Source organism: Nanorana parkeri, unplaced genomic scaffold (genome assembly GCF_000935625.1).
Source record: "Nanorana parkeri isolate BGI_ZX_2015 unplaced genomic scaffold, ASM93562v1 scaffold3072, whole genome shotgun sequence".
Taxonomy (NCBI): Eukaryota; Metazoa; Chordata; class Amphibia; order Anura; family Dicroglossidae; genus Nanorana; species Nanorana parkeri.
Window position 1 is genome coordinate 21,034 of NW_017309340.1, and position 10,984 is coordinate 32,017.

General features: G+C 47.9%; 1 protein-coding gene across 1 annotated transcript in view; it reads left to right on the forward strand.

Moving 5' to 3' along the window:
- The first annotated feature begins 537 nt into the window (after window positions 1-537).
- The window catches only part of MLF1 (myeloid leukemia factor 1), a 33,952-nt gene continuing 23,505 nt past the window's right edge, over window positions 538-10,984 (forward strand). The window contains exon 1 of the mRNA XM_018574590.1: window positions 538-666. Within this exon, the coding sequence (XP_018430092.1) occupies window positions 620-666 (47 nt within the window). The 5' untranslated portion in view covers window positions 538-619. The remainder of the gene's footprint in view (window positions 667-10,984) is intronic.

Sequence of the window (10,984 nt, forward strand, 5' to 3'; positions counted from 1 at the left end):
ATATGCAGCATGCTAAAATGGCCCTATTGGCCCTAAAATGTACTTAGCCATTTTAGGGCCAAGAACCAGGTTTGCTTCAATTCCCCTTCCATACCCAACAGCATATACAACCCCCCACCACCAGGATCAACAAGTATTTTTGGGGATATTAAACGAATCTAACAAAACACTTTCAAGGGTATATTTATTGTAGAGATTAAAAGGGACCATTGTTGGGATTTCCATCCACCTATACAAGTGAGAGGAAATCCTAGCTGTCAGTATGAGGACATGAGTCAGATAAATTGGTGATGTGAATGGGATATGTTGGTTCTCTAACATCCAGCCTGCTCCTTGAGGACTGCATTTAGGCCATTTGCACTACCCCGTGTGCGGCCATTTGTGTCATTTGGTTCTAGTTATTTCCATCCCAGGACTCTTGGCAATGACACTGTTGACAACGGTTGCCATCGAGACAGAAGAAGCGTCCATCCCCAGAGCTTTCTGCAGGCGGCCGGCCAATCAGAGACTAGAAGGCGGGTCACATGACGAGGTGGATTATACACGATGAGGCAGGCTGCGGGGCTTTAGTTCAGAATTCGGTTGAGCTGGACTCGGTGCTGCTAGGAGCTGAGGGAAGATGTTCGGGAGCCTGCTCCGAGACTTTGAGGAAGACCCATTCTTTTCGTGAGTCCCATTACACACCGATCACCGGTCTGTGCGCTGCTGTTACTCTGCTGACAGCAGCCTCATCCATATACTGCCGTGGGACTACAAATCCCAGCATGCTGCATAGTGCCATGAGAGGTGTGGAGGGCCTGCTGTACAGGGGATTACACACTGACCATCGTCCTCATAGGATGCATGGCCATGGCTGACATTGTTCCAGCTCTTCCTGTCATTCCTGCCGCTTTGTAAAAAGGCACTTTCATTTCCTTAACGTGGAACTAGACAGAAACTACATGTATGATGCAGCCCCTCATATGTATGATGCAGCTTAATATATGTATGATGCAGCCTGTCATATGTATGATGCAGCTTAATACATGTATGATGCCGCCTATGACATGTATGATGCAGCCTGTCATATGTATGATACAGACTATGAAATGTATGATGCAGCCTGTCATATGTATGATACAGACTATGAAATGTATGATGCAGCCTGTCATATGTATGATACAGACTATGAAATGTATGATGCAGCCTGTCATATGTATGATACAGACTATGAAATGTATGATGCAGCCTATGACATGTATGATACAGACTATGAAATGTATGATGCAGCCTATCACATGTATGATACAGACTATGACCTGTATGATGCAGCCTGTCACTAGTATGATGCAGACTATGACAGGTATGATGCAGCTTTGACATGTATGATGCAGCCTGTAACATGTGTGATACACCCTATGACATGTATGATGCAGCATGTCACATTTATAATGCAGCCTGTCACATGTATGATGCAGCCTGTCACATTTATAATGAAGCCTGTCACATGTATGATGCAGCCTATGACATGTATGAACACATTGGTCCCCCCCATCCCATAACACAATCTGTTGCTCTTGTAGGGAGGATCAGGTAGGTGCTGGTTGCATTGGCATGTCCTCTTGTAGTCTGACGTGTGAGCGTACATTTGGGGTGCCGATGTTGTGGTTGGCACAGGTCAGTGTTGTCACCCTTCAATCTCCAGCCACACAGGTTTCTAGATTGTGAAGTCATTTTGTAATGCAGTGTACAATGTTTGCTGTGTACACCCTTCATCAGTGTGCCCGATACTACTGTCAGCGTGGTACAGCGTGCCCCTCGCTCACCCCTGTGAGCAGACAGAGGAGGGGATAGGACCACTTCACTCTCACAGCTCACTTTAACTGCTTGATGTATTCAGCTACCTCTCACCCAGCTGTGGCCGACCTACAAATCCCATCATGCCTCAGCCTCAGGGAGTCATGCTTGTGACTGCCAGAGTCTTGCAATGCCTCGTGGGACTTGTAGTTCCACAACAGCTGGAGTGCCGAGGTTGCCCACCCCTGGACAAGTCCATTCATAAGTCGACTTCTGCTGGTTTAATAATAAAGATTTCCAAGGCTGAAGTGACCTGATAATAGAGGGGAAGCCGTATTTCTATCGGGGTGAGGATTCCGATTCTTCATTTTCTATCCTAGAAATCCTCATGGCGCTGGCTCAGCATGGACTCAGATGATAGAAAACTCTTCTCCTAGTCCTCCAATATAAGAGTCAGTCATGGGAGCCGCCATTGCTGACCTAGATTATAAAGTGTCAGCACCCCTGCCGTGTTCTCATTGCTGTCTGCCTGCCCTGGGCTCAGAAATACAAAAGCTTACAGTTGTCACCTGGAAAGGAAAGGAATAGAAGGTTCCAGCTGCTCAGTGGCGGGTCTATTGGCCCTCAATTTGGAGAGATTTCCTTTCACTCCCCGGTGTGTCTCTGGGACAGGAAGTGAGGCCGGGTTCACACTTGGGTGATCTGTGACCATGCGGCTATCGTGCACCAAACCACAAGGATGGCCGTGGAGTCACGGAATCGCACGCCACCGCTCAACGCGCCAGAGGTGCCATTATTTTCTAATGTCACACCAGGCAGATCGCATGGGTTCCCGCAATCGCCATTCTGTCTGTGCAATTGCGCACAATCGCGGTTGAAAAATCTGCGCCATGAAAAAAGCTACATGTACGCGTAGTCCCGGGATCGCCCGAGTGTGCACACGCCCTGAAGGGAAATCTCCCCAATGGAAAACTGACCTTGGCTTTAATCTACTCTTTGTAAGACCAAAAACCCCAAAGCGCGGGCCGTATACAGTATATACTTCACTGTAAAGCACATTTGTTCATCATTTCAAACTAGAACTCATTCTAAGAGCAGATACCACAGCCAGTTACAGGCGTGACTCCCAGATGCAGAGGCATGTTGGGATTTGTAGTTGGAGCTGGAGGGCTGGAATTGCCCACCCCTGACCTGTATACTGCAGACACAACCAGCTCTGTAAGCAGCTGGGAGGGGGGTGTTAGTGTAGTTTAGCTTGGTGAGGGGTGAGAGGCTGTAGTTTAAGGCAAACCCGTACTTAGCCATTTTAGGGCCAAGAACCAGGTTTGCTTCAATTCCCCTTCCATCCCCAACAGCATATACAACCCCCCACCACCACGCACGAACGCACGCACGCACACGCACACTTGTACTTCTGGGTATAGGGAAACATGTGACAGCATTGAACCAATCACACAGGAGTCCGTAGACCTATGTAAGCCATGACTCTAGTGACTTGTAACTTACCCCCGAGCTCCTCCTTCCCTCCCGGCAGGGGAATAGAAGGAAGTATATATGCGTCTGGAGGGCACCATTAAAGAGAACCTGTTGTTTACAAACTGCAAGCAAATATTTGTTTGGCTCCTGTAGATCATTATTGGTTTGTTTATATTTGTTTGTATTTCTCTTACGGCCGCATTTCAGTTACGAGCAAAATTTCTCTGTAGGAACTCATGATAAACATCTAAAGAAGAACTCTGAGGAAACATGTTTTTAACCCTTGCAGTGAGGGGGTAGCCACACTGCAAGGGTTAAGAAAGTGCTCATTTGTGTTCAACAAGAACTCAGAGCTGGCTTGTTGGTAGAGCGGTCCCTGGAGCCTCTCTCCCCCTCCACTGCAGTAGACTAAGGTCCCAGAGTCATCATGTTCTATACACAGTGTATAGGACGTGAGGATGCTGAGGGACACACCATTGCTGCAGCGTAGGAGGAGAGAGGCTACAGGGACCAGTATGAGGATCGGGTGAGTATAACTGTTATTCTTGAACCTAGACACAAACAAGCACTTAACTCTTGCAGTGCCCCATTGCAAGGGTATAGCAAGTTCAGCTGTAAAATGTATCCGTGGCCGTTTTTTTGGAATAGTGGGATGTGGATTTGGCAGCGCATTTTGCCAGTTTTACGCAATTTATGGAAACGAGGTGTTAACAAGCTAAGATGTGTTCAGGCGCATTGCTTTAAGATGTATGGATTGAAGAGCAATTCTAGGCAAGAAGTAAAAGCAATGTGGGAGCGGCTTGTGCTTTGCAGCAAACACTGCAGCTGTGCTGAAATCCGAACGTTGGCTCAGTTTTCCTTATTCTGATGTCTTTGTATGACACTGTGACCAGTATTTCCAGCACCCCTCCCTCACAGGGGAAAGGTTCTCTGCAAGTGGTGCTGCATAACTTCCTCTCTCTCTTAGCATTTTTTATCACATTCAGACTTCCAAGGCATGTTTCATTCTGATTGGTGACATTGTAGTTATACTGACACCCTGAGCGTGCATTGGGATTGGGTGAGAGCTCCTCCCCTGTACCTAAAGCTGACATTTCATATTACCGGGTTACCTACACAAGGGGCTCAGCGGAATTGGTGCCCCACAGCAGACTGTGCTCCCTCTATGTATTGGGAGAGTAAAATATACACGGGACACTACACTAGTGGGGGCTGTCAGTCACCCCCGACCCCCACCCCTCTCCATTCCTCCAGGGCTCATTGGAGGGACAGATAGGGGAGGGGGCGGGCACAGCAGGCGCTGGGGCAATCAGACAGTGGGGTGGATCCTGACAATATTGTCAGTAGGGATGCACCGATATTTTTTTTTCGGTACTCGCCGATACCGAGTACCAGAGCGCCCATTCAGGAAGCCAGGCGGCGTCTCATGACTCCCGATTAGCAGGGAAGCCGTCCCCACGCTTCTCGTCACTAGGTGACGAGAAAGCATGGAGCTGGCTTTCTGGCCAATCAGGAAGCGGGGCGCCGTGTAATGACGCAACGCTCGGCTTCCTGATTGGCTGGGAAGCCGGCTCCATGCTCCCTCGTCATGAGGTGACGAGGGAGCATGAAGCTGGCTTCCCGACCAATCAGAAAGCCAAGCGTTGCGTCATTACACAGCGCCCCGCTTCCTGATTGGCCCTGGCTTCCTGATTGGCGAGCTTCCGACCAATCAGAAAGCCAGGCAACGCGTCATTACGCACTGCCCGGCTTCCTGATTGGTCGGGAAGCCGGCTCAATGCTCTCTCGTCACAATAATGATGACGTGTAATGACGCGCTGCCCGGCTTCCTGATACAAGAAGTATGGGGCTAGGTAGCGGAGCATTTGGGCAAGTACGAGTACTCTCCGAAATACTGGGATCGGCACCGATACTGACACTAGTATCGGTATCAGTGCACCCCTAATTGTCAGGGTCCTTCCCGGATACAGTGCGGCTCTGAGCTGTCACCATATTGCACTCATTACCTAGACTCATTAGTAAATATGCTCCTGTCACCCAAGACAAGGTAAAGAAACCTTCTCTGATTGCTATTGTATCCCCAAAAGCTGACGCCCCCGCCCCCCTCCATTTAGAAAAGCCTGGTGATCATGTGTGTGACAGGAGTAGCCCGGTTGGGTATACGGGTGGTCACACTTTGCAATTCGCTGGCTTTTTTGGGCAATATTGTATTTTTATTTTAGAAGCAGATGCTGGATTTCAGCCTCCATTTTATCGGCTGTATTGTGAAGGGCCCGTTCACGCTGCGCTGCGCTGTGACATCCCCAGTACTGTGTGTTGTATCGCTGTCGCTGTTTACATTTTTTCTTTTTATTAAAAACTTTATTGGTAGTGTACAATGTGAGCACTCCATTCAGGTCCTCCCACAGCAGCGGGGTTCGCTGTGCTGCCATGCATGGACCTGCGGTGGGATCCATTGCGCTGCAAGAAAATGCGTCATGTTTGCATTTTATCGCAACGTCGTGCAGCGCCCCATCCGTCACACCCGCATGGGTATGAATGAGACACCTAAAAAACAATTGCTTCCCATGTGACCTAGAGGTGACCTGCGTTGTTCCAGTGTGCTGGATGTGTGAACGGGCCCTAAGAGATCTCCGCTATTGTACGCAAAGTTATAGCAGAACTCCAAGTAAAACTTTTTTTGAGATTTGTGGGTAGAAACCTTGCAAGGTGTTTAGTGTGGTCTGTGCCCCCAGAGGAGATGGTTTGGCAAGTGTGAGAAAATGACCCCCAATGTGAGGGGAGGCTTTGACAGTTGTCACCAGAACAGGTGTCCTAAGGACAAAAGGGGTCCCCAGCACAGTGCCAGGCCAGCCAGCTGGGGAGCGTTTGGTATGCCATCCCGGCCATGTGCACCTTTTCTTCTTTGCAGATCTGAGCAGCTGTCATCTTCTCCTCTCAGGTTCTCCTCCAATATTTTCTGCTGGTGACAACTGTCAAATGTTTGATTTCCCTGCACTTCCTGTCCCGGTGACAACTATAATCCCTCGCTACTATTATAATAATGATAACTGGAATGTGCAGTCAGAACACTGACAATCCCCAGTGTCTGCAGTGTCTCTTTGGCTGCATATACAAATATTACGAACAGCGCTCTCGGATTGGGCCAAGGGAATAGGGTACTGTAGTTCTACCTCGCCTGCAGCCCTAAGAGACAGGAGGAGTGCCTGCACTTGTGAAACAAAAAACAAACGTGAGGGCGCGAGGCTAGGGGGACTATGAAACTGGTAGTAGCACAGTGGAGAAAGTAAGAGGAAATGGTTCACTTACTTTAAGTGGGTCTCGGGACCAGATGGATGTGACAGTGTGTCCGTGTCCCCGCTGAGGCAATGTGAAGTGCCAGTGATGTGAGGACTGACGTCAGGCTGGGCTGCAGCTGCGGGTGGAGGAAATCGGGCTGTGAGATGGATGTGTCTGGGCCAGTGTCCGTGCCGTGGTGAAGATGCAGGATGGAGAATCGGCCGGGATGGTGGTGAAGTGAGGAAGGATCAGGTTGGTGAAGTCGTGGGTGGAGGCTCGGGAGCAACGCGTTTCGAGGATCTTACCTCTTTGTCAAGCTCATTAGCTCTTTGTCAAGCTCCTAATCAGCTTGACAAAGAGGTAAGATCCTCGAAACGCGTTGCTCCCGAGCCTCCACCCACGACTTCACCAACCTGATCCTTCCTCACTTCACCACCATCCCGGCCGATTCTCCATCCTGCATCTTCACCACGGCACGGACACTGGCCCAGACACATCCATCTCACAGCCCGATTTCCTCCACCCGCAGCTGCAGCCCAGCCTGACGTCAGTCCTCACATCACTGGCACTTCACATTGCTTCAGCGGGGACACGGACACACTGTCACATCCATCTGGTCCCGAGACCCACTTAAAGTAAGTGAACCATTTCTTCTTTCTTTCTCCACTGTGCTACTACCAGTTTCATAGTCCCCCTAGCCTCGCGCCCTCACGTTTGTTTTTTGTTTTTTTTCTTTGGCTGCATAGTGACTCAGTGGTTAGCGTCTCTGCACATCCCAGGCCAGGACACTATCTGCATGGAGTTTGCATGTCCTCCCTGTGCTCCTGCGGGTTTCCTCTTGGTAATTAGGTTTCCTCCCACGCTTTAAAGACATGCCGGTGGGTATCCAAAATGGCAGCCTCGCCACCTCTGTTACCCAGCACCAATTTGATCTGCGCTTTGAGTCCCCAGGGAGACAATCCCTATAGAAATATGAATACACTCATAATAGATTCCTAATAAATGAATCGTCATGTGGGAATTCTACTTCTAATTCCCAGAAGCACTGGGTGTTATTGCTGGCTGCCATGGAGGAAGAGGCACTGGCAAGGCGGGTATAAGTAGATTGGGGGGACACGGGGCAAGCTGAACGTGGCTCTTTAATAACTAAGATATCACTTTCCATATCAACTAAATTACAATAGTTGGCTGGCTTCAGACCTATGCATTGTGGTAACGCACGACATTCTGTGGTGCTACCATTGCAGGTGGGCTTGTGTCTATGATAGAGGCAACAATGACAACCTTACAAGTGGCTACCAGACTATTTCTGTTCCTCTGTAGTCAGAGACAGATTTCCAGTGTCATTCATGGATTAGCTGCAGTACGGTGGGCTCAAATCAGAACTCTGGGCAAATAAAAACCATACCCTTGCAGTGGGGCTACCCTCTTCCCCGCCCTGCGAGGGTTAAGTGCTCATTTTTGTCCGTGGTGGTCCGCGCTCATCTCTCTCTCCTCCGCTATAGAATGTCCCTCAGCACCCTCACATCTAACGCAGGTCAATGGATGTGCATAAGACGTGATACCATCAGTGGTATCCTTAGACCACCAGGCTGCGGAGGGCGCTCTAGAAGGCCAAAGGAAGCCGGGATCAGGTACGTAAGTCTGCTTTATTTGCTCCCCTAGGCCAAAACGAGCACTTAACCCTTGCAGTGCTGGGGTAGCCCCCCACTACAAGGGTAAGTTCCTTATTTGCCCAGAGTTCTTCTTTAATGGAATGTAACTGTATTGCGAATGATTGTCATGAAAGCAGAATGCAGCTGTGGGTTTCCTTCAGTTGCTAGCAGAGGGAATGGGAACACAGGGGAAATGTTACATGATTTATGGAAAAAGGGACGAGATGGGAAAAGGGATATTGGCTGTATGGCGAGTTTATTAGACCAGACAGAAAATATGACACACTTCTAAGGCCCCATTCACACTGAGCGACATGGAAATCGCGCGACTTTGAGCGACATGTCCCTATTGGGCTGTATGCAATCAGGAGCAATATCGCTCAAAATCGCTCTAAAAAAGGGTCATGTAGGAGCGACAAGCTACCAGCGACGAGCTACACGCGATATTGAGCGATATTGAGCGACGGCATGTGAACAGCTACATTGAAATGTAGTGGTGAAGCTACATAGAGCGATATAGCGCGGAAATATGAGCGATATCGCTGCAAAAATCGCTCCATAAATCGCTCAATGTGAACGGGGCCTAAGAGAAGGAGGAACACCCATGGATGAGCAGAGAAGGATTTGCTTTATTACGTCTTGTTAGAAGTTCAGTGCAGTGTCTGTAGAAACATGACAATAGAAACATTTGAATGTCAGCCGGAGATCCAGTTTGTGAGACATATAGAAAGGAATAGATATAGTGAGGGCGGCAAAGCCTGGCAGCAGGGCACACTGGCCTCAGAGTAACCTTAGAAGTAAGTGAAGGAAGTCCTGTTCTAAGTATAAAGTGGATAGAGAGTGATGATAGAAGAGTTTCAGGAGTGCTCGCTATACTTTTTGGACTCGCATGCAAGCGCCTCTGTTACTTAACTCCACGCAAAGCCCCCCGACTAATCTCACAGCATTTCCATGGAGAACGTTGTGCCTAGAAAACCAGGTCACACAGGTAGAAGAAAAGCTGCAGAAGGATGCGTCGCGTCTAATTATTTGCACTCTGATACCTTTCCATGGGGAAGTATTGTTACTACCAAGTCTATGTTGGTTGCATGGTGGAAATTCTCTGTAACTGCTTCTTTGATCTTAAAGAGGAACTCCAGCAATGTAGACAGTTAACCCTTGCAGTGGGTGTACCCCCACACTACAGGAGTTAACTGCCCATTTTTTTCTAGGGGGCTCAAATAAAAGAAGATATACTCACCTGATCCTCTGTCCACGTAAACACGCGTGGAATCAAATTGTATATAAATCTTGCCATCTGTGTCCTAACCCCAATAGGTGTGCGAATGTGGATACAATAATACGAATCCGTGCTATCACTCCAATTAATAACAAATGGGGAAAGGAGAAGCGCCTCAAATAACAATAAAGTGGACAAAAAATATCACTCCAATTAATGCAAGAGTGCTACAAATCTTATACAGGTGTAGAACAGGCCTTCCTAAACTTTCTCCACTCGTGACCCCTTTTTGGCCGAGGAAATTTTTAAGGGAACTTCTTTTATTTAAGCCTCCAGAGAAAAACAGCCGTTATCCCTCGCAGTGCGGAGGTAGCCCCACCGCAAGAGTTAACTTTGTAGATTCCTGGAGTTCCTCTTTAAGAAATGGAAGCTTCAATATGTCTATGATGACAGGGTCCCTTCAGGAACTAATGCTGAGTCTGATGCACACTGGTTAAAGCCACATCAACTGTAATTGTGCCTCAACTTGTAGCCACGTCTGCCTGACTCCTGGCCACAGTTTTCCATTTGGTCAGTCTGCACATGGGCATGACTCCACCTATCTGGTCCTATGGGAGCGCTTACTGAACTTGCCTGGATGGTTAAACTCTCTGAATTGTCTGGGAATTCAATGGACAGAAGATCCTGCACAGGATTAGGCAATGACGAGCCACACAAGTTACATGGACATAGTCGTATTTCTTGGGATGGGTTTTCATTTTTTGCTGACTCTGTAAATGAGATTACTGACGTTGTTCTTTATTTAGGAATCCTAGCCGCCGGGGTTCTGATTTAAATAGATGACATCAATCTGGTTTAGTTTCTTGTTAGATTAGATACATTTGATGTCATGCTTTAGTTAGAAAGAACAGATCGGACTTGAGATGAGAGCCAGAGACATTGGGGTAGACTTACTAAAGGCAAATGGACTTTTCCCTGAGCTTTGTGAACGAGGTGAATATTTCCTTTGCACAAAATGTGTATAAATGATGCCTCCTCAGTGACAACGGGCTGGTAGACATTTGGCCATCCCGACACGTGCCAGAACCTGCTGCATGTATGTGAATCAATACATTAAGAAAATGTGCTTCCGATGGTCCGAATTGCTTTTTGTCCATTTTACATAGACTGACCTCTCCCCGGTGCCACCAAGTTCTGTAAGTCTAGTGGGGATCAGGTTGTTTTTCTTCGTTTTGGGTTCTGATTCTGATTGGATGTAGTCAGTTTGAAGATACCAGCATCTAGTGTGCCATGTGGTGGTTTAAAAATAGTTTTCCTAAAATAACAAAAAGTTTTCAAGTCTGGGCAGGTTTGTCAGTAGTTCTTGGAACCTGAGTCTGCACTTACTAAATATATGTTTGTCACAATTCTCCAATTATCACATGTCCGAAAAAAGCAACACGCTAATCAAATTTATAGCCGCCACGTCTGACCAGTATTTTTGTACCTGCTCTCTTTTCTCATCTATGCCAGTCAGCAAATGGTCTGTTCATATGCCTTTCTGCCTTGTCTTTCAGTAGAGGCTGTCCAACTTCCGATC